This window comes from Ostrea edulis, chromosome 6, assembly GCF_947568905.1.
Source record: "Ostrea edulis chromosome 6, xbOstEdul1.1, whole genome shotgun sequence".
NCBI lineage: Eukaryota > Metazoa > Mollusca > Bivalvia > Ostreida > Ostreidae > Ostrea > Ostrea edulis.
This window is the reverse complement of record NC_079169.1, coordinates 69143037-69168452: the sequence shown is the minus strand read 5'-3', so window position 1 is coordinate 69168452 and position 25416 is coordinate 69143037. Positions and strand designations below refer to the sequence as shown.

The window sequence follows — 25416 nt, the reverse complement described above, 5'->3', positions numbered from 1 at the left end:
TGTAATAGCTGTTGTATAGATAAAGTGAAACGGGTATCAACCCAAGATACATTTTTGTCGAACTCTATTCCCACTACACTATAAAAATACAGATGTAAGAAAGACTTTGAGCCAGGGTTGGATTTTTTTCATGCGTTGTTCTGAATACAAACATCCTAGCTTCAGGCTTGTGAATAGCACAGTCTATCTATTAGAATAAACCGCGACCTGCGCTTATATTAACCACTTATGTGCCACAGGGCCGATTTGGGCCGATTTACAAACTACGTTGAGTGCCACCGGGCCGATCTAGGCCGATTGAAGTACAAACTATTCAATAAACACAAATTGGTTCATGCTTTATATAATTGAGTTTATGGCCAACATTGCTCAGCTTTGTTTTCAAAGTTGTCAATTTTAGTAAACATTCATTATTTGAAAAACGTCAGTTTATAACGTCATAATAATCGCAATGACGTTGTGACGTCATATAGCCAACGCAAAAATGGCTGGAATATGGATAATATTCACAACATACAATATTGGACTGTGTTCCTGATACAAGTGATGCTACCTACTATGGCTACACTGATTGCGTACTTCTCGCTAATATATAACTTGAATCTTGTTATGGAGGCAATGAGGCAGGTGAACAGATGTAGTTCAATATGTAAATACTGCATAACATTAGGAGTTATTGTCATTATTCCAGTCAAAATTGTTTTTCTCTACGTGAGATCTTATACACACTAAAAAGGATTGTGACACAGCGACTGTGTGAGATCGCATCAGTGTGTATAAGTAGCGTTTTAGGAGCATAACAAAACTTCCTTTTTTAGGGAAGTCGTTGTGGCCGAGTGGACTTACGCACTGGTTTGACAGTCTTGCTAGGCGGTGGGTGCCGCAGGTCGCTGGTTCGACCCCGGGCTGGGGCGAAAATTTTCAGTACCTAGTTGTGATTATTTAGTGCTTTATATATTAATTAATTGATTATCACATGTATCGTTTAGATCCATGGGGTAAACGTAAGGTTGGGTGTTATAATTGTTTGTTTGTGCTTTATATATATATATATATATATATATATATATATACAGTATATATATTCAATAAATTCTTTTTTCTTGGTATCGGGGTAGAATAAAGTCAAAAAATAAAATCCAGTACTCAAACTTTTGAGTACTGGATTTTATTTTTTGACTTTATATATATATATATATATATATATATATATATATATATATATATATATATATATAAAGTCAAAAAAAATATATTTACATTTGCAACTGTTTTCTCCTACATAACACTATCACGAGCAATACGTATTTATCCCTGGATAAATCCACTACGGGGTCAACAGAGGTCACGGCTGTGCGTATGAACATTTGTTAAAAGTAGGTAACAGGTACTACTTTTACTAAGGCAATACACATCTAGCAATCGCTCTCACTTACTACAGAAATCTATCAATAGATGAAATCAACATCACAAAATGTATTTACGGTTTTATTTGTATTCCAAGCCGTGGACTTTCATCAATATTTGATAAAAGCATTTCTGTAAACAATATTTTACTATTGTATGTCTAAAATTTCGTCTGCTACAACTTCACCCTGGTCATCGGTGATGCGGAATTGTACCTACTGCTAGACGATGACATTAGACTTTAGCAAAAAGGTCATTCACAGGATGTATGGCCGATAAGTCGTCAAAGTGCATTAAGACCTACACACCACACTGCTTCCGTGCCACAGCAGCCATAGGTGATTGATGTCGGTTTCCAAGTTTATGTCGGGACATCGAAGCGAGGCGTCGTTAAAAACCTATTAAAGAAATTTATCGAGTCAAAAGAAGCGTTCAGTGAGCTCATGTTTGTCAACAATTGCATATCCAAATCCAAACCGTCCCTTACCTTCGTGCAGTTCCACATTCTCTGTGATGTTCAGTTCTTTCCGGAGCGTCCTCTGTCCTGTCTATAAATGATTTGCCTACATCTGACGACTGTCGCCCTGTTCTTCATTTTCCTCCATCTCAGTCTTCTGTTAACTCCGTAATATCGACAGAATATCTTTCAAAGTCGGTCTTCAACGTCTTCACTTTTCAAAAGTGAAAGCGTATCACAACTGTAAGTGTAACATTGCGCACCCCCATTTAAATCATAATTCCCCCACCCCCTAAAATTAGACATATGGAAGAGTTTTCCATTATATACTCCCGAGTTAATGTATATGTATATGTTGATATACTTGCTTTCTAGCGTCTTAATAATTAAAACAGTTCTTCATTTTATGAAACTTTGTTTTGTGTTGTCGTCATTTTGAACATCTATGACGCTTCGTTGTGGACGTCAACAATTTGAAATGTATGGAAACGTGTTGTTAACACAATTCAGCAATGTTACCGACTAAAAATGCAAATATATATATATAAAGCACTAAATAATCACAACTAGGTACTGAAAATTTTCGCCCCAGCCCCGGTTCGAACCAGCGACGTACGGCACCCACCGCCTAGCAAGATTGTCAAACCAGTGCGTAAGTCCACTCGGCAACAGGGAAGTCATATATATAACGATTCCGGATATTTGAGGTACGACCATGCGGAGTTCTCAATTAGTCACTTTACATCACGTGATCTCATTTGTGTATAAATACCGAGACTCCGCAGTCGTCAGTGTCATTCAGATAAGTTGAGAGGACGAGATTATGTGTACTAATAAAGTATTCATACTAAACAATTCCTCGCCTGTTCTTACAGTTAGAGAGTGAATTTGGAAGGCCATCAGAGGTCTGGCCTGCCACGAAGAGGTTGACCTCCAGTAAAGAGGCTAGCCATAGTTCGTTTTTGGTGTCGTCCGCATTGGCTGAACAGACCGACGTCCAGGCCGGTGTACTCATTGTCCGTCCTGAATAAGGCATCCTACAATGAGTGTAGTGGTTGAAGGGCTACCACATATACTGTCCGTCCTGAATAAGGCGTCCTACAGTATATGGGGTAATCCGAGGGCGACTGGGCTCTACATTTTGTTAAGTTAGCACTACCAGTTATCGTTGCTTGCCTCTGATTGATATAGTGATTCTGTTTGATTATAATTTACCTAGATAAGGTTAGGACATATTTGTATATTTTGGCAGTCCACTAAAATCACACCAATTAGTTTAAATTAGCTATTGTTGAATACCCCAAACCCTGGAATTGACCAGGTACGATCCCAGAATTTAATGTAAATACGTTACACACACACACACAGATATATATATATATATATATATATATAAAGCTAAAGCACTTCATGAAAAGTATAGGCCGACAGGATGCTTTCAGTTCATACCCTCATGTATTTTTAAAAAAAAAAAAATGAAATTTATGTCTTAAAGATAACTTACCTTTTTCACACTGTTTTGCAGGGTCGTATCCCGATTTGCAGTAACAGGCACCGTTCACGTTACTACACGGAGACATAGAGTTCTGGATATTGCACGTACAGTTGTTAACACAGTTTTGACCATATGTGTTGGTCGGGCAACCTGTTATAGAGTAAATTCTTTCCTGTTACAAATCATATCAGCTGTAGAACTGTAGCTCAGAGGGGAAATTTTAAAAGAAAAATCCATCCAAATATCTCCCAGAGAGTTACATCTTTCTCTCTCTCTCTTTCTCTCTCTCTCTCTCTCTCTCTCTGTGTGTGTGCTGTGTGTGTGTGTGTGTGTGTGTGTGTGTGTGTGTGTGTGTTTGCGTGATATTTTATAGGCATTACTAAGACGTGTAACAAAAAGAAAATACGGAACAGAGAAATGATGAAAGTTATAATTATTGTGGCATATGTTCTATATATACACCGTGTGCATCGGTTATATATTTATATTTTAGAAAATATCATACCCTTCATCTTATTTAAACAGTGGTGTGGAGTTGTCTCTAAAAATCAAATTGAAAAGGAAAGCGGAAGAGAAAATATGATCCAATCGTTGATCATAAAGTGACAGAAAGATCCCCTCAAGGTAAAGCTAATCGTTCTGTGAGATAAAATAAATACGCAGAGATTTCATCTTTCACTTTAATGGTAATAAACTAGTAGTGTAAGACAAGACGGCCAGCTACGTTAAGTGTTTTATGCCTTGTAGGCAATCATTCACATTAGCAGTCAATTCAAGTTAAATTTTAGACATTCTGTATTAAACTTCTTGTTTCTTTTAGAAGAATTCCCTACCGATTCTTAGCAACATGCTGATATATTTTTTTTTTACTGAAAACTTATCATACTGTCGGAAAACTTGAAAAATCAGTCAGGTACAAGTTAGATCTGTGTTTACTATCTAGTTATTAACTCACGGCTTTCACAGTTCCTTCCTGTGTATCCTGGTAAGCACGTGCACGCTCCGCTGACAAAGTCGCAGGTCTTTGTCTGATTCTTTATACATGTGCACGGTTTACAGTTGTCACCAAAGGTAAATTCTGTGCACTCTGTCAAATAAACAGGGGTTGCTGGTACAAGTTAGTAATACTATAATCTTATAAACCAAAGAGAGATCTATTCTTGAATATCATGTCGGGCTACACAAGACGGACAGTTTAATTATGCATAATATAATGTAATTTCTATATTTATTCACATTCCAGCAGGATTTATTATGAAAACCTCTAATTCTGACGAGTATATTATATATGTCAAATATGTATATTGTGTTGATATCATAATATTGTTTTTATTGTTATTTAACATTGCTGCGCTACAAAACAGTATTTACATCAGTTACGTTGAGGAAAGCTGCCAGTTACTAGTATTCATGGTTGTCGCGTAACAATTCGCAGTATGCCGTACCTGAATTAATTTTGCTAATTTCTTTCATAAAATCGACGTTAATGGACTAAACCTGATTTCAATGCACACATTATTCAATATTATGACGATTTATACCTGGAAACAGTGAAATGAATTCAGAGTCAAAATCAGAGGAACGCCGCTCCGTTTTACAGTTACCAGACGCTTGAATTTAAGGTATAAAACGAAATCCACATCATAAATCCATGTAATTCTAAGTCATTGACGATAAGTCTGTACATAGGGAAAACATTCCAACGAGCGGGTATCAGCAAATATATAGTTAACAAGAGTCCTATGGGCCATATCGCTCACCTGAGTCACCTTGGCTTATATTTAAAGATTTTTTTCTATATATTCGCATGTAAAACTTTAATCCCTATTGTGGCCCCAACCTACTCCCGGGGGCCATGATTTTAGCAAAATTAAATCTGCACTATGTCATGAAGCTTTCATGTAAATGTTAACTTCCCTGGCCAGTGATTTTTGAGATGAAGATTTTTAATGATTCTCCCTCTATATTTGTATGTAAAATTTTGATCCCCTACTGTGGCCCTATCATACCATCGGGGACCATGATTTTTACAAACTTCAATCTGCACTATGTCAGGAAGCTATTGTGCAAATGTAAACTTCTTTAGCCTAATGGTTTTTAAGGAGAAAAGTTTTAAAGATTTTTTTCTATTTATTAGTTATGTAAAACTTTGATCCCCTATTGTGGCCCCATCCTAACTCCAGGGGTCATGAGTTTCACAAACTTGAATCTGCACTATGTCAGGAAGCTTTCATGTAAATCTCCGCTTTTCTGGCTCAGTGGTTCTTGAGAAGATTTTTCAACTTGAAGATGTTCCCTATATATTTGTATGTAAAACTTTGATCCCCTATTGTCGCCTCATCTTACCCCCGGGGGCTGTGCTTTTAACAAACTTGAATCTGCACTATGTCAGGAAGCTTTCATGTAAATTTCCACTTTCCTGGCCTAGCAGATTTTGAGAAGAAGAATTTTAAAGATTTTCCCTATAAATTTGTATGTAAAACTTTGATTCCCTATTGTGGCCCCATCCTACCCCTTGGGGCCATGATTTTTACAAATTGTCATCTGCGCTATGTCAGAAAGCTTTCATGTAAATTTCAGCTCTTCTGACCCAGTGGTTCTTGAGTAGAAGATTTTTAAATGACCCCACCCTATTTTTGCATTTTTGTGATTATCTCTCCTTTGAAGGGGACATGGCCCTTCATTTGAATAAACTTGAAAGCCCTTCACCAAGGATGCTTTTGGCCAAGTTTGGTTATAATTGGCCCAGTGGTTCTGGAGAAAAAGTCAGAAATGTAAAAAGATTACAGACGGACAGACGACGGACAACAGGCGATCAGAAATGCTCACTTGTTGGTGTGCTATTATTTCAAACACGCTCGCTTCGACTGATACTGTGTAGCAATATCCGGTGTCGGTGATATATACATAGTGAAAACACTTTCCTAGCACTAATAGGGTAATAATTCCTCCGTAAATAGAATTTTGAATGTGAATATGTTATATGTTAGTTTAAAATTAGGTCATTCATAAAACGTTTGTTTTTTTTAGATCATAAGAAATCAAGAATATTAATTTTGCAAAATTTAAGCAATTGCACTATTGATTTTGCTCCATGCTGTAGTAAGCTATCATTTTAGCCTATATTGATGTGATAGTTAAATGTAAGGGTATTCCCATTTTTACATATCATGACTTTACTTTCAGGTACCACCCAGACGTCATATGTGACAGCACCTTGTTATATCTCTATATGTACTGCTATATAATGGTGATGAGATCCAATAAATTGAAATACAAAATGAAAGGTTTGATATGTTTATAATAGCAAAATGGCGATGATATAACGATTTTCATTTTTTATGACAATTAGAGTCCGATTTTGTACTTTTATATTTACTACTTGTTTAGAGCTTACTTTGCGCACATGTGGAGCCCGTGTAACCCGGGGAGCACGTGCATGCTCCTTTGACGTGATTACATGACTTGGACTGTCGTTGTACACACAAGCACTTCGATTTGCATCCAGGTCCAAATGTCCATGGCGGGCATTCTACGCAAAGTAAAGGAAATGTTAGTATTATTCATTTATCGTTTCACGGGATCATTTATGAATATGGATTATAATTCACGATTATCTACAGCTGATTTTTTTAAGACAGTGTGCAATCTCACTGTTCTCGCATCTTGAGCCTGTGTAGCCATCTTTGCATCGACAAGTTCCATTGACGTTATCACAGCTCAAGGAATTGTTCTGTATGCACGCACATTTAGACGTACAGCTGTCCCCATATGTGAAACTACTACAAGCTGGAAAAAATGATTGGATTTGTGTGCATATATACATATTCAATCGTAGTTGTTGTGCGCGGCAATAGCTGTCAGTTACTCACCCTGGCAATTTAGTTCATTTCCTGAAGTAGGCCTAGATACATACCCGCGACAACACACCGTCTCGTTACTATCAAAACAAAAGGGAAAGCTCTATTAAAAATTTGAAGATGGTGGTTTTAAGATTATTAGTACATGTATTTAGGAGTTTGCCATGTCACTGAAACGTGTATGTATGATACACGGACACTGGAAGTTAATGTAAATATATAGTATGTGCATGTATAAAAAAGGAAGGGTAGGACACTCTTTTTGAGGCAAATTCGGGTTTGGGTTATTGTCGACGTTTCTCAAACGGCCTGACGCGATTAATCGTTCACATATGCCTTACTTTCAATATCTGTAGGGTTTCGTTTCGTTCCAATGTCGTTCATTCGAAGAAAAAGATGTTTTTACACCTCCAGTTCTGATTGGTCAATGTAATAAACATTTATAAGTTTATAATGTGATTCTTACTGGTTCTGAAATAATGATAAGAATATTTGAACTATAAAAACAAACATGGCTCATGTACTTAACCACTAGTCTCTAATACCATCAAGAAGTAATAATCCTGAGAATTATTTTTTCTACATATGAATTTATGGATTAGATAACGTGTCAATTCAGACTTTAATTTTATTATTGACCAATCAGAACTTACCTTTCAATTCGGTGCGATTAAACCGGAAGTAAGACAGTCTAGCGAAATTCTTAGACACTTGGAGGTGTAAAAACATCTTTTTCTTCGAATGAACGGTATTGGAACGAAACGAAACCCTACAGATATTGAAAGTAAGGCATATGTGAACGATTCATCGCGTCAGGTCGTTTGAGAAACGTCCACAATAACCCAAACCCGAATTTGCCTCAAAAAGAGTGTCCTACCCTTCCTTTTTTATACATGCACATACTATATATTTACATTAACTTCCAGTGCCCGTGGTATGATATATATCCTACTTCAAAGTAGAAATTTACATTTAGGTTTAGATATATTAAGAAAATTGTTTGTTTACACGATACAATGACCTTCAGAGATTGTTCTCTGGATTTTTATTGTTATGTTTTAGAATAACTCTGCATTCATATTTTTTTAATACTAAAGAAGATGAATAAACAAGGAACTATCTCGATCGAAAAAAAAATTTCAAACATTAATGCGAACTTCAACACATTCGTCTATGTTTGCCATAAAGACCGAATTTTCACTTGCCGAGTTATCAGAAATAAGAAAACCACCAGGACTGACGTTCAACTTCGACACATGCCGGGTATTCGGCACAACCTAGTTCGACATAACGTATTTTATTTATTATGCGAGATCAGAGACATATACATAATATGTCTCTGGCGAGAAACAAACAGTGATCAATCTCATAACTCCTATAATCAATACAAAATAGACAGTCGGGCAAACACGGACCCCTGGACACACCAGAGGTGGGACCAGGTGCCTAGGAGGAGTAAGCATCCCCTGTCGACTTTCTTTGAAGGGGCTGATATCCACAAATACTTTGTTTATCAGAAGGGTAAGGAGTACTGGAAAAATCCGTTATAAGTCGAGTTTCTCTCCATCCTCTCCCCCTTCCTCCCTACTTAGATACCTACATATCTATCTACTTACCTACCTACCTACTTACATACCTACCTACTTACATATCTATCTACTTACATATCTACCTACTTACATATCTACCTACTTACCTACCTACCTAATTACATACCTACCTACTTACATATCTACCTACCTACATACCTACCTACTTACATATCTACCTACCTACATATTTACCTACTTACATATCTACCTACTTACATACCTACCTACTTACATGCCTACCTACTTACATATCTACCTACTTACATACCTACCTACTTACATATCTACCTACTTACATACCTACCTACCTACATACCTACCTACTTACATACCTACCTACTTACATGCCTACCTACTTACATATCTACCTACCTACATACCTACCTACTTACATATCTACCTACTTACATACCTACCTACTTACATGCCTACCTACTTACATATCTATCTACTTATATACCTACCTACTTACATATCTACCTACCTACATATTTACCTACTTACATATCTACCTACTTACATACCTACCTACTTACATGCCTACCTACTTACATATCTACCTACTTACATACCTACCTACTTACATATCTACCTACTTACATACCTACCTACCTCCCCACTTTTCCGCATTGTGAATACATGTTTGCTAGATAGGTATATTCAAAAAGCAAACAACAATTTATCCCCCCCCCCCCCAAAAGGGAAACGGAAAAATCCCTAGAAAAAACCCAACAATTTACATACTGTCCGCACGTGTCAGGAAAATATTAGATAAATCTCATAGTTAACGCCGTTTGAAATATTTGAATAATGGATTTAAGTGTGCATACAAATGTAGCTTTTAGATCAAGAAGATAAAACTGTATTGGTGCAGTAATACAAGCTAAAAGGTGCCTGAGGGAGGAATTTTTTGATGTTGAAGTATGCTGCATTTAATTCCTTGAGAGTGAAGGTGGGAAAATGCACATATCAAACAAAAGATGGCGGACTTCGTATTGAGACACGAAAAGGTGCATTTTCAATTTCTTTTCCAGAACCACAGGACCAATTTCAACCAAACTTGACGGAAAGCATCCTTGGGTAAAGGGAATTTAAAATTAATAAAAAAAAAAGGGAGATGATTAAAAAATAAAGAAATATTGTGACATGTTAACAAGAAACCCACGTCTCTCACCTCTGTCGGCGCGGGTTCGAATCCCGCTCGCGCCGGTAAGTGAGAAAGTTTCCCAGTTTACTTTCGGAAGGTCGGTGGTCTCTTTCCAGGTATCTGGGTTCTCTCTTCCACCAATAAAGACTGGGCGCCACCAGATAACTTAAAAATTGTTGAGTGTGGCAGAAAACATCAATCAATCAATCAAGAAACCCACAGGCCTCATCGTGTATCTGAGTATTAGTTAAAAGTATCACTAGCTCTAAGAGCTATGAAATCAATAATAATTTTCCTGTTCTGCATATTTAAACAACAAGATTATGTTAGTCATATCGATAATGAGACATAATTATAACCCCTTGGAGCTAGGTTGGGGTCATAATATGGGGTCAAATTTGTCATGAGATTAAAGAGGGTAAAACTCTTTTAAAAATCTTCTGAAGAACAGCAGGGTCAGCGTAACTCAGGTGAGCATTGTTGTCCATGAGCCTCTTCATATTGAAAAATAAGGATTACAGAGCCCAAAAAAATATAAGTCATGTAATCTAACCCTGATTATCTGTACCCTGGCATTGATCGAAAACAAAAATTTGCATGATACATTCAAATCGCACCGTCACACCAAAGGTACAATAAATACAAAATAAAAAGAGGGAAAATCGCAATAGCAGCGTCATAGCACAGGTATCTACTTGTCATATAATGGCGATACGACTGTACATTTACAGAGAGACTTGAATATATATTTACGTCATACACTTATGACGTAATACGTTTAACATAGCTGGTGATTCTTAAAGGGGAAGGCAACCCCCAAAAAAACTTTTATATAATAAATGATAGGATTAATTACATAATAAAAATTTGTCATACTATTATTTTGATATACGGCCTAGATAAGCTTCAGTACTAATTTGAAAATGTTAAAAATTGAAATTCTTGCCATCTATAGAGGCTGCCACGATGTGGAACTCCTTTGTATTCAAGACCACAAGAATTACTCTTAGCGGCGGGTAATTTAAGATATATGATAAATATTGATTTAATCGGTAAGCAAGGATTGTTGTTGTTAAAGACTGTCATTAACAATATCAGTAGGTAATACTTTATTCATAAAAGCAACAATGTGGTTAGGGTTGCCTTTCCCTTTAAAGTTCTTTTTCGGAAGTAGAGTTATCTGCCCCTGTATTCTCGTGATGCGCGCTTAGTTTGGTTGCCATTAGGCAGTTATACAGTTTCACTGCTAACTCAGAGTACTTTCCTTGCTGTTTTTCATCTACTTCAATGGGTTAAGTGTGGCCTATTGCTATCTATTTACCTTAGTATTCATTATACAATCGCTCCTTAAATTATGGAGCCACCAGAGGACATTCTGTGTTTTGGGGTATTCGGTCAACTTTAGCTGTTCAGACAGCACAAAAATATGTTGTATCTTTAAATCATATATTGTGACCTATACTTTGATTGGTTAATTTGGATATTGAATTTCGAATTCCAAATCTCAAAATCCGAATATCGTAATTTGAATTTCGAATGAGCCTTCTGGGCTTTCGTACTTATTTGATATTTTTCCTTCATACGTTACCAGTTATAGATGAAGTGTCACAAATTTTGTATTATACTATGCACGACGTTAGGGCCGTAGCTTGTTTGTTTTATGTACGACGAAAATTTTCACTCATATTGAGACGTTACCAGTTGTAGGTGAAGTACCACATATTTAGTCCTCTGGTTGGCGAATCACGTGACTTTTGACTTTATTACCCGGAAAAACGACGACGGAAGTCAACGCAAGGGGCAATTCAAACGAGTAAGTATAACACGGTGATTTGTAGCAGTGAAGGTTCTTTAACGTGCCAACGCCTGTCGCGACAAGGGACCTCAATTTTTAAGGTCATATCGGAAAGAACTGTGGTGCCGAGCGTTTGGCGATGGAGCAACACTATATATACCTATGTTTATCTCATACGTGTGGTGTATATTGAAAGTGAGATAAAGCATTAGCGTTATCACATGCCCGTTTGATAAAGCACTTCCGGTCCGAACTACTTTTGACACTGTCCCCGCTTGGATGACATATTTTTTGTTTTAATGCATATCCATGCATGAAATGAAGCGTAAAACTTATTATTCTGTATCTATTTAGAATTTCTTTTATAGCAAATTAAAAGATGTTGCCCTCACTGACATATAATGCAAGTTACCGGCCACAAAAATGCCAACTCGGTCTGTAACTACTCAAAAATTACGATCAGAAAACAAAAATATGTGCACACTATTATCATCGACAAGGAATCGACCGTCTACTGGACAAGCCTAATCGAAAGTACCTCGACATGCTGCGGTACCAAGTATTCACAAGCACAGTCTCTTTTTTCTGGAGCATATTAAATGTAACAAATCTTAACAGCTTTACTTACTAGGCTAGGCCTATTTAAAGTGCCTCAGGATTTCCCCTCGCCCTCAGATCCAAAGAAACTACGTAAATAAAATCCAAATGCACAAACACTTCCACTTTTCATTGTAAACTTTTGAACATTCTAATAACGTTGCATTAAAATATTACTTTCATCGATGTTTATTTCAAAACGACGACGACATCAAACTTTTATCAGAAGGTCAGGCCTACGTCAAAAAATAAATACTCGGTCAATAGTTGTTACTTTGTTGGAATGGCAAAACCATTATTAATTATAACTATAATCCCTTCTAAAACAATTTTCATCCATGGTTTCTTTTATAAAGTCACGGGATTTCAGATATGACCTTGAAAACGAGGTCACTTGTTACGGAAGGTATTGGAGCGATCAAGTTCCTTAAATCCTACGGACTTTCAAACCATGGTAAAATAAAAACGGTCACACCCGCCGTGAGCCCAATATCTTGATCAGGTAAATGGAGTTATCCGTAGTCAAAATTAGAGTGCCAAGAACGGCCTAACAAATCAGACAGCATTTGACCCAATGGCAAACCTAGACCGTTATAACGACCATAGAATTTGCGAAATGCTGACTTTAAACGAGACTGTTGAAATCCCTGCACCATCAGAATATGAAGAATGAATGGGTGAAGGTTGTATACTGTTATATATATATTGTTACACGTGGATATGTATTGTTATACACCAAAATGTATCTTTAAACATGCATACATGTATCTGTTGCTAGAAATCAATATATTGCATAGCGATATCTGTCTACACACAAGGATATACATGTACATGTTCACATCGATATTCACTGTCATGCATAAATAGGGGATATTTAATGTTTTGTTGTTGGATACTTGTATAGAATTTATTCCATGAGTGAGACAGAATTTTTTTTTTATTTCCACGAGTGCGAAGCATAATATATATATATATATACATTATATATATATATATAGAGAGAGAGAGAGAGAGAGAGAGAGAGAGAGAGAGAGAGAGAGAGAGAGAGAGAGAGAGAGAGAGAGAGAGAGATACTAGCGGGAAAAAGAAACTGCATTATAAAAATTATTATAATTTTTCTATATTTATTGTTTATATTTATAAAATCGAAACAATCGATAAAGGTAATGTTTTTGAATAATATCGGATAGTATCCGACTCAGATGCACGGACTTTTTTGCATGGTTAGTGAACACATGTTGTTTATTGAAGTGTTCGTACGCACGAGTTTTACTGGCTAATACTGTTTGGAGTAAGAAGTGTAAAAGGTTTGTTTGGACACTATTCGTTAAGGAAAGGACGTTAGTTTTGACGAAATTTACCCTTCTGTCATGCCACGACTCAGCGAAAACGAACGTAATCGTGCTGTTGGGATGCTTCAAGCTGGAATGGCACAAAATATCGTAGCAAGACACTTTGGAGTTCATCGGAACACCATCCAGTCATTATGGAGACGTTTCCAACAATCTGGTAACACTCGGGATCGACCACGCTCTGGGCGTCCTCGTGTGACGTCGCGTCGACAGGACAACCACATTAGACTTGTGCGCCTGAGAAACCGTTTCCAGACAGCAAGTTTGACTACTCGTAGCATTCCTAGACTTCGACCAATCAGTCCAAGAACTGTGCGTAATCGTCTGCGCGAGCACAACATCAGACCAAGACGTCCAGCGATGTGCTCAATACTGCTTCAACGTCATCGTATCGCTAGACTAGCGTGGTGCAGACGACATCTGCTATTCAGAATACAAGACTGGGTCAATATTCTGTTCACTGATGAATCCAGATTTCATTTGGATAGCAGTGACGGCCGTTGTAGAGTGTATCGTCGGGTTGGGGAGAGGTACCAGGACGCTTGTGTTGTGCAAAGTCAACAATTCAGTGTAGGTAGTGTTATGGTGTGGGGTGGAAGGACCCCTCTACAAATTGTCAATGGAAATCTCACCGGCCTACGCTATCGAGACGAACTTATTCAGCGCCATGTGATACCCTACATACAGAGACAGCAAAATCACATCACTCTGCAGCAAGACAACGCAAGGCCACATGTTGCACGTATAGTCAGGGACTTTGCTGTTCAACAGAATGTCCTTGGCCAGCTGTTTCCCTCCGATTTCAAATGGAACAACGTCTACGCTGTTTACCAAATCAGCCAGTGACATTGACATCTAGGCCAGGCTTTAACCAACATCTGGAACAACATACCTCAAGCATTTCTGAACACTTTAGTGGCATCAATGAGGCGCCGTTGTCAAGCATGCGTGAATGCAAATTGTGGTCACACGCGTTATTAACTTTGTTAATTCAAGTTCGAATACCAGTGTCTTTCGAGTGTGCTGAAATTGACGTTATTCGACGTTATCATTAATGGATTATGAAATGTTGTAACGAATATATTTGTTAACAGTATTACAAAAAATAAAATTTGTTCATTATTTTTTCATATATTAAATAATGCACAGTTTCTTTTTTCCGCTAGTATATATATGAAATCAATACATTTGAACAATAAGACAACTTTAATTCAATTTTGTTTTAGGTTTTCAGATCTAAAAAAGCTAGAAAAATTATGTGTAGGTTGTCTTATATATTGCGGATGAATTAGTTTAAACTTTATTTCATTTGAATAAGTCAACACATATAAACATATGCAATAAGTAGTATGCACACAGGATTCGGAAACAAGTTGTAGTAACTTGTAGCAATCCGTTTCCTTGAATTAACTTTGAATGATGAATGTACATTTGCCCTTGTTGCATGACAAAGATGAGAATGAAAAAGTAAAGAAAGATGAAGGAAATTTTTTTTAACTTAACAAGTAAAAAAATAAACATTTGAAGAGATGTTATAAGTTCATAAACTACATATTCAGAGTATAAATATACAGATGCACAACATACATGTATAACGGTCAGAAAGTTACGGATGAATTATTGCGGCAAATAGTCCCGATTGTTATTTTCACACTGTGACTGTGAAAATAAAATTTTTGTGAAATATCAATTTATATTCATTGGATGAATTTCAGTATTTCACTGTTGAATAAAGCTTGTTACACATGGATATTCTCTGGGCCTTATGATTAGTTATTATTGCACATTAATCGCCACCGTTACTTTCACATGTATCCAGGAAGACTTGACGCCACACTGTCCAATGACTACAATTTGAATAAACGATATAAATAACTCAAATTGGTTCCTGACACCAAATCATTTACTTACCCATTTTTACACTGTAGTGCTGTTGATATGTTTAAAATTCCCAAAACGATCAGAAAACACAAAAACGACTTTATCGGCATACCGACTGAATCTATTTAACAGTAAGGATGGTTTTACTTCCGGGATGACAAATGAATAATTTCAGTGTGTGACTTGGGCCGATCAGGTTAGAGATTTAACTTCCTACCAACATCACATTCCCTCTTGAACCAAACAAAGTGAGAGGTTTGCTAAAATCATAAGGAAGAGGGCACTTTTGTGTGTATATATATCGGTCATCAAAGAAACTTTTCCTTAATTCACATGCCACAGACGAGAAATGAGCTAGGGCATCGGCTCGACAGTTCCCGGATGACACCGGTATAACAGATATTATATTCTTGTACATCTAGATGACAAACCGGTTACGTAAACATAAGAAGCATGAAAGAGTCTTCCACAATTCCACGCCTTCTACATCAAGGGTGTAAGACTTACAAGAAAACCTGCATTTCCTACTCGAAGACTTGTTCAGTTAGTTTAGAATGGTTTGTTCTAATTAAATCTGATATAGAGAAATCATAGTCAGGACATCTTTATCACAGACTGGGGGATAGAAGTACGCACCAAACTTTTGCCTGAGAAGTTGCACAGTTATATAAAAACAAAACAGGCGAGTGAGTACGGTAACGTTCAAGGGGGAAATGGGTTGGCGATCCACTTGTACATGCCACTATATGTATGATAATACTTCCGGTTTGTGTACACTTTTAGTAAACATGTCCATAATTTCATAACAGCGTCACTATATGTATTGCTATTAATGTCACACACGACGTTACTTAATAATATACAATATTTGTGACATTTCAGGTAAATTAACTCCCACCTTTTATATTATCAGGTTCGTCTTAGAGACAACATATCATGATAATTTCTGGTTATGGCAAGCAAAAACGTAAAGTATTATAGAAAGTCATTTACTCAGTATATACCTTATTGTAGCAAAGATTTTGGACAATCGGAAATCGAACTCAGAACCCTTGCATTACTAGTGATCTAACCAATGAGCTAATTTGGCCGATACACGGAGTATGGTAATATTATTACGATATGAACTCAAAACCGGAAATTATAAAAGAACTCTTCATATCGAGGAGATGCAAAAGTAATTTTAGGGGGGAAATGTCAGGCGCGTCGCGTATGATCTTAATGTTAATCCGTCATACACGGGGAAGGCTGTGGACACACCACAAACACTACCAGCAAGGGTTTTATGTGAATTCCTGTAGCATACTACATCATGCACCAACACTATTAATTCAAAATGATGGATGAGAAATGGGGGTTCTGAATCATAAAATTCTTCCACTATAGGAAAATATATTCCTCGGTTATTCTTCCCCGTGTAAATTATATATACTGCGTGGTACCATTCTCCACGTTGAATTATTATTCCTCATTCTTCACTTCACATCTCCTGTGACCTGGTAGACCAATGCTTCAGCGGAGACTACAGAGCATCGTGCTACCCATTCTCACCATTCCTTCCCGGTATCTGCCTTTCTTAATGTATCTCTCATTTTCTGCCTGTCCATTCAGATGTGCTTCTTCCATCTCTTCCTTTGTCCGTCTGCTTCACTGTTCTCTCCGACAAGAAAACTCCACATACTACTAGTATATTCTTGCTATTTCATAGAAGATTTCATAGTAGTTTCCCTACATATTTCTACGAAAGTTTCAGCCCATGGGCTATCATTTGAAAACAACCTTGAATCTACCCTATATTTTGATGCTTCTGCCTAACGTTTTCTTTCTAGATCCAGTGGTTCAAGAGATGAATAGTTTTCACTACTAACAAGCCCATTTTATTTTCACCATTTCCTAATTTCCTTTCTTTGAAAATGGACGTGATCCTAATCTTGAACAAACTTGAAATCTAATTGGTGTGGGTCAAAATAACAGAACAGAATGTCATCAGAACTCAATCACAAACAATCTAAAGATTTAACAATTTATTTACCATTATTTACAGTAAAAATTACTAATTCACAGTAGGTCTAACCAGAGTCCGATGGTAGAATTCACACACGATAATATAAATTAAACTGTCACAAATTGGCCGTTAAAGAGGTTCGCATCTGAGATTTTTGATTTTTACATTGAAGGAGAATTAGGACATTAAAAAGAAAAACTGGGGTCACAATGCTTGTTATTGAAGTACAGTGTTCTAAATATGACTTTTTTGCACTTAAGATTTATTTAATTAAAATTGATTTGTCTGTTGATGTCAACACAATACAAGCAACACAAATCAATCATTACATAAAATAGATGCATAATCATGTCTTCTAACAATACAGATTAAAAAGAAAGTTTAATACAAGTAATGGAAATAAATTACAACCATTTTGCGCTTGATATACGAAAACATTCATGATATCAAATTTGAGAGTTTAAAAGGATATACAAGGAATAAAGTCAATTTCTAAAATTTCATATAAATTTCAAGGTCTTGTTTTAAAATTTAAAATGGAACTAAAAAGTGGGGGTTGGAAATCAAATTTCTAAATTATTGGCGAAAATACTTAATTTTATACAAAATTTCCAGTAAACTGATTTAAAGTGTTTTAAGAATTGGTGCTCTATTTGGAAAAATCAATCGACAAAATTAATGAATTACAACATTTGAACTAGTTCCAAGTCTGAACTACATGCATCATAAATTACAAAACTGAAATACACGTATAGGAATATAAAAATAGAAGATATATTGAATAAAACAGAAACTGTAATATCATGCAGATTTATAACTTTATGATTAGCCAATCCTTCCGCCACAAAATAAAGTCCCTGTCAAACCCTTTCAAAATTTGATTTTCAACTGGATAGAGTTCAGTAATAGATGTGTAATATGTTCACACCAATGGTACCAGTATTGAACCACTCGCTGACCGAGCATAGGCTTAAATTGTACAGCCCTTCACCGGCAATGTAAGTAATGGTGACGTCTCCATATGAGTGAAAATTCTCGAGAGTTAAACAATATAAAATCAATCATAATGATACTCTGCCTCACGTTTGATTGAAATCGGCTCAGTTATTCTTGAGGCTATTCTTAAAATGTAATTTCCATTTTTGGTGATTCTGATTATGTCTCTTTGAAGAAGATGTGGTCATTCACTACAACAAATGTGAATCACCTTTACTAAAGAATAAAGTTTGGTTGAAATTGGCCAATTACAGTAGTTCTTTACAAGATTTGGAAATGTAATATTTCTATACTTCTTGAATATCCCTTAAGAAGAGGATATGAACTTTTGTTTGAACAAACCTGAATTCCCTTTTTTGCAAAAATTACTTGTGCCAAGTTTGATTAAAATTGATCCAATTGTATCTGCGGGACAAATTGATAATGGGGGGGTGGGGGGGGTGTTGTCAGAAAATCTCACTTGAGCATTCGGCTGAGATGGTCTTTTGATGTCGTGGAGTTCAGCACGGGTGTTTAATTTTGTTTTGAGACACTACGTACATGTACTAGTATTTAGTCTTGTGTATACATGTGTGCATGCACATCTCAGGGGAAGCTTTGTGAATATGTATCATTAACAATAGAGCATGTGTGTTGTAACATGATAAAACCCTGAAAGAATAAAACGATTGTGGAGTTCTTAATTCGAAGAGAAATCACATTGGACCGCGTGTTTGAAGGAAACTGAAGGGGGAAAAAAAAGCTAAAATCCATATAATAGGAAGTCAATATTTTGCCACGATGTTGTAAAAATAACATGAATACTAATAAATTACTTTCAATCTGCGGATGAAGCAATCAGGTGTGGTGATACTGGTATTATATTAAATACCGGTACTATATGTAGAAATTACACGTACTGTGCATAGAAGTACACATACTGTCTCGAATCCCACGCCGAAGAAGGACAACTGGAATTTATAGAAAGACAATCGTGTTGCAATCTAATTAGAATTAGATCCTATATGATCTATGGCATGTCAAACGTTGCAATATTTGATCTTTTCCATTTGTATTGTATAATTTTCCATTTTATTCTATATTTTCCATTTGAATTGTATAATTTTCCATTTGTATTGGAATCTTGCGCCGGGAGACCCCCCCCCCTCCCTTCACAAATATGATATTTTATATATAGATGTCGAAAAAAGCATGCATGTACGTTTTATTTTGTCAGAACGCAAAAGAATGAAAGAAGCAATAATTTCTTCCATTCCTGGAGAAATAAATGACAAAATCTTTTGTTTTCTTGAATTACTTTATTGAAAGAACTTAATTTTTCCAGAAACTCTTAAAATTTGCGCCATTTTACTAATTTCACTTTATTAAAAATGACATATTTCAAGCCCTATGAAATCCGTAAAATCCAGGAGCTTCCGTATAAAAAAAATAAAAGAACATTTTTCATTTGCATTGTATAATTTCCATTTGTATTGTATAATTTTCCATTTGTATTCTATATTTTCCTTTTGTATTGTATAATTTTCCATTTGTATTGGAATCTTGCGCCGGGAGACCCCCCCCCCCCCTCCCCTCCCTTCACAAATATGATATTTTATATATAGATGTCGAAAAAAGCATGCATGTACGTTTTATTTTGTCAGAACGCACTTGTTCCAGGGGACTTCCAGGGACGGATCCAGGAATTACGGTTACGGGGATGCCACTTTATGAGACAGGGGGTCTGGGGGCCGTCTTAAGGCGGGCCCCCAGTGGGTCCAGGGCGAAGCCCTGGTAGGGGTCCAAGGGGCGAGGTCTATGAAGTGCTTGCATTCTTAATATAATTGTAAGAGAAAAATTATGACCATTTACTTGATCATAATGATATTTCATATATGGGTTGGTTATGAGTAGAAAATGACCCGTATTGATTTTCAGGTCAAAAGGTTAAAGGGTCAATCTACTCTGGTTATAGGAAAATACTGTCCACTCAATATATTGAGAACCCTTTGCTTGGCAGACGTCAAACTTGGTACACTTTCAGAGGTACATCCTAAGGAGTAGATGACCCCTATTGATTTGAGGTCACATGGTCAAGGGTCAAACTGGATTTAGAAATATACTGTCCACTCAGTATCTTGAGAACCCTTTGCTTGATAGATATCAAAATTGGTACACTGGTACATCTTCAGAAGAAGATGACTCCAATTAATTTTGAGTTCACATGATTTCAGACCAAGGGTCAAATGGGACATAGGAATATACTGTCCGCTCAATATCTGGAGACCCCTTTGCTTGACAGACATCAAAATTGGTACACTGGTACATCTTCAGGGGAAGATTACCCCTATTAATTTGGAGGTCACATGGTCAAAAGTCAAGGGCTAAACTGGACATACTAATATGTCTTCTATATTTATGCCCCCCCCCCCCTTCAAAGAAGAGGGGCATATTGGTTTGCACCTGTCGGTCGGTCGGTAAACCACATGTTGTCCGCTCGATATCTTGAGAACCATTCACTTGATGATAACGATATTTCATATGTGGGTTGGTTATGAGTAGAAGAGGACCCCTATTGTATTTCAGGTCAAAGGTCAAGGGTCAATCTACTCTGGACATAGGAATACAATGTCCGCTCAATATCTTGAGAACCCTTTGCTTGAAAAACATCACTCTTGGCACACTGGTACATCCTAAGGAGTAGATGACCTCTATTGATTTTAAGGTCATATGGTCAAAGGTAAAGGGTCAAACTGGGCATAGGAATATACTGACCATTCAATATCTAGAAAACCCTTTGCTTGACAGACATCAAACTTGGTACACTGGTACATCTTTAGGAAAAGATGACCCATGTTGATTTTTAGGTCACATGGTCGAAGGTCAAGGGTCAAACTGGACATAGGAATATACTGTCCGCTTAATATCTTGAGAACCCTTTGCTTCACAGACATCAAACTTGGTACACTGGTACATCTTCAGGAAAATATGACCATTATTGATTTTGAGGTCACATATTTAAAGGCCAAGGGTCAACCTGGACATAGGAATATACTGTCCGTTTAATATATTGAAAACCCTTTGCTTGACAGACATCAAACTTAGTACAGTGGTACATCTTCAGGAGAAGATGACTCCTATTGATTTTTAGGTCACATGGTCAATTCTCTCTTGACATAGGAAGATATTGTCTGCTCAATATTTTGAATTAATGATACTACTATCAATTAAATGATGTGTGTGTATAACCCTTTTCAATTTTACACCATGGGGGCATATGTGTTTTACAAACATCTCTTGTTTAAGAATTATTTGCTTGATTGACACCAAACTTGGTACACTGGTACAGCATAAAGAGTAGACATGGTCAATCCACTCTGGACATAGGAAGATATTGTCTGCTTAATATTTGAAATGGTTTGGCACTACTATCAATTAAATGATGTATGTGTATAATCCTTTTCAATCTTGCACCGGGGGGGGGGGGGGGGGGGAATACATGTTTTACAAACAGTTCTTCTTCAAAATCAAATGCATTTTGTGGAAGAATCTAGATGGAACTCATTCGTTATTCTCAATTTGAACAAAATGACGATGAATCAGAATTATGACATCTTAAAAAAAAGGTGACGATTTGCCGTCATTTTCGGTGTTTTGACATTGAATTGCTATTTTTCACGCAGTTTTCCTTCCATAAAACATTGAATATAGGTTTAGGTAATCTTATAAATCATGTTATAGATTCCTTTTTCCAGGACTCTTCATTGATGATAAAATAAATTGTTTGTTCGAAGTTCTGCTATGCGAGTAAAATTGAAATACCCGGGATCAATTTTGATGCTTTGTACTCCAACTGAGTTTTTAATTATTGTAGACAAATTATGTGATGTTGTAAGGGAGATGATCTCTTTCACGTTTTAAATTTTTCAGTTTTACGGGGGATCAGAAAGGCTACAATCATACATAGATCTTTATGTTCAATAAAGAATTAGGTGGGGGTATACAGTATCGCAGCTTAATGCCCTATATTGACAAGGGCTCCACAAGGCAGGTATATCCACTCGCAATATGATGTATCGCAAGATCGCAATTCTGCATTGCTACGAAAATAAAGAAAACAACACAATCAAAGTATCGGAACTAGTGCTACATGTACAGGTTGATGATACTTATAAATTACTCACTAAAGGATAAACATTCTAATGAGCGTTTCCTTCCTTGCAACTGATGCTCCACATGATAAATTTATTTGAATACACTGGGCGCGATCAGCTTGTTTGTCACTTGTGCAACCACTATCCCTTACAGTATCGCTTTCTCCAGAGTCTCGCGAGAGCCTGGGAAAGCAAGAATATAGTCTTAGATATAATTAAACGATTTCTACAAATTATATTTTTATTCTTCTCTGAAGCAAAAATATTCAGGTCTAAATCACCCACTTTCCATGCAATCAGGACCATATCCATTAAAAAAAAATTGTAATCATGATATTAGAATGGAGAAATCACAAAAGAATTGTCATTTATTGAAATAACAAATGACTTCCAACTAAAATTGCATATTACATAATCACACATAACAATGAATTGGCTGGACTTGCATCAGATAATTGACTAATAACACTACATTGACTAGTTAGTGTTTATTAATTGATTGATTGTATATTATTTAACGTCCCTCTCGAGAATATTTCACTCATATGGAGACGTCACCAATGCCGGTGAAGGGATGCAAAATTTAGGCCTATGCTCGGCGATTATGTCCTTTGAGCAGGGAGGGATCTTTATCGTGCCACACCTGCTGTGACACGGGACCTCGGTTTTTGCGGTCTCATCCTAAGGACCGCCCCATTTAGTCGCCTCTTACAACAAGCAGGGGGTACTGAGAACTTATTCTAACCCGGATCCCCACGGGACGATAGTGCTTAAAACAGCCTGACTAGTCACATTACACAAGTAGCCCAGCCAATAAAACGTACAAATGCTAACAAACAATAACTATAGTAAAAAGGTGGTGCACAAAAAGAGCCACAAAGCCAGGAAACATGCTGCATACAGACTGTGAGTTGCTGCGCCATTGCAGAGATGTTTTTCTTCTTATTATTATTTTCTTTCGGCAAAATAGTGAATTCAAATATTCTCTCTCTCTATTTCTATCTCTGGTCTAGAGGTTGGAGAGTTTGCCCCGCATTCAGAAGGTCGGGGTTCGAATCCCGGCCGCGACAGACCTAAGTCGTTTAAACAGGTAGTGACAGTTACATCGTCAAACGCTCGGCATCAGATGTGAATGTCATGGGTCCTCGGAGATGACCTTAAAAACGGATGTCCCGTGTCACATTATGTGTGACACGCTAAAGAAGCCCCGCTGTTCAATGGCCGTAAGCACCGAGCAAAGGCCTAAATTTGAAGCTCTTCACCGATCTTGGTGACGTCTCCATGTGAGTGAAAAATTATCGAACGCTTTTACTTCTGTTTGTTTATAATTGTTTACCAAAAACCCGCGCGGTGCACATGAATATGTTAAAGTTGGAAAAACCATTTTTAGTGATTCCCTTGCGCTTTTGTGTATACAGGTCACTTCCAATACCTGTACTGATATTTCATCGATAAATATACTTTCCTGTTTTACTATTAAAACTTGACCATAAAGTGACGTATACATTCGAACGAGAAGAACTACATGAATGAACTTTTAAGTCCGCACTTCAACACGAAATAGAAACGCACATCCCATCTAGAGTGTCTAAATGGCGTAAAGCACCACCTTGGATAAATCATACATTGCGTAAAATGACCAGACGCAAAACATGCTTACACAGACAAGTAAAGAAAACCGGAAAGTGGGAGAACTACCGTCACTTTCAGCGTGAATGCAAAAAGGCTTTCTGTAGAGCGGGGTAGTCATACGTGAACAAGACTATTCAAGAAGGTCTGGTAAATAACAACTCTAAACCCTTCTGGAGTTTTGTGAAGTCAAAACAACAAGACAATGTTGGAGTATCACCTCTGAAGAGGAAAGGCCAGCTCTTCAGCGACAGCAAGTCAAAAGCTGATATATTAATAGACCAATTTATTTCTGTATTCACTCGAGATACATCTACTACCATACCACCAGGCAATAGACCGAGTGAGACTATGATATCAGACATAACTATCAACGAGGACGGTGTCCTAAAATTGTTGAAAAACATTCAAACCTCGAAGGCGCCTGGACCTGATTCTATACCTAACCGTGTGCTGAAAGACTGTGCTACCGAACTTGCCCCGAGTATCGCATTGATTTTCCAGAGGTCTCTTGATTCAGAAAGCCTACCAAATGACTGGCTCAATGCAAATATAGCACCAGTTTTTAGGAAGGGAGACCGCCACCTACCGGAAAACTACCGTCCAGTTTCTTTAACTTCTGTGCCAAGTAAATTACTCGAACACATTGTCAGTCCTCATATGATGAAGCATTTAGAACGTCATAAGATCCTGACTTCTCTTAACCATGGTTTTCGTTCAGGTTATTCCTGCGAAACCCAGCTAGCTGTCACTATTGAAGACCTAACATCAAGCTACGACAGGGGATTACAAACTGATATTGCAATATTAGACTTTTCGAAAGCATTTGACACCGTGCCACACCATAAGTTTATAAACTGAAAGCTTACGGAATACAGGGCCGCCTACACCAGTGGATCCAAACATTTCTATGTAACCGACTGATGAGGGTAGTTGTTGAAGGGGAGTGCTCAAAAGAAGTCACGGTTGACTCAGGAGTACCCCCAGGGTACTGTATTAGGCCCCCTCCTATTCCTTTGTTATATAAATGACTTACCTGATACGGTGCAGTCTAAAGTCCGCTTATTCGG

The 25416-nt window shown here is 37.1% G+C and overlaps 1 protein-coding gene across 1 annotated transcript in view; it reads right to left on the bottom strand.

Annotated features, from left to right (window-relative positions):
* LOC125645618 (multiple epidermal growth factor-like domains protein 10) overlaps positions 1–15961 on the bottom strand; it is a 39685-nt gene extending 23724 nt beyond the window's left edge. The window contains exons 1-6 of the mRNA XM_048871239.2: positions 15614–15961; positions 7232–7299; positions 7014–7148; positions 6757–6891; positions 4315–4446; positions 3369–3509 (exon numbers count right to left, since the gene is read on the bottom strand). Coding sequence (XP_048727196.2) covers positions 3369–3509; positions 4315–4446; positions 6757–6891; positions 7014–7148; positions 7232–7299; positions 15614–15693 — 691 coding nt within the window. The 5' untranslated portion in view covers positions 15694–15961. The remainder of the gene's footprint in view (positions 1–3368; positions 3510–4314; positions 4447–6756; positions 6892–7013; positions 7149–7231; positions 7300–15613) is intronic.
* Between the last annotated feature and the right edge of the window lie 9455 nt (positions 15962–25416).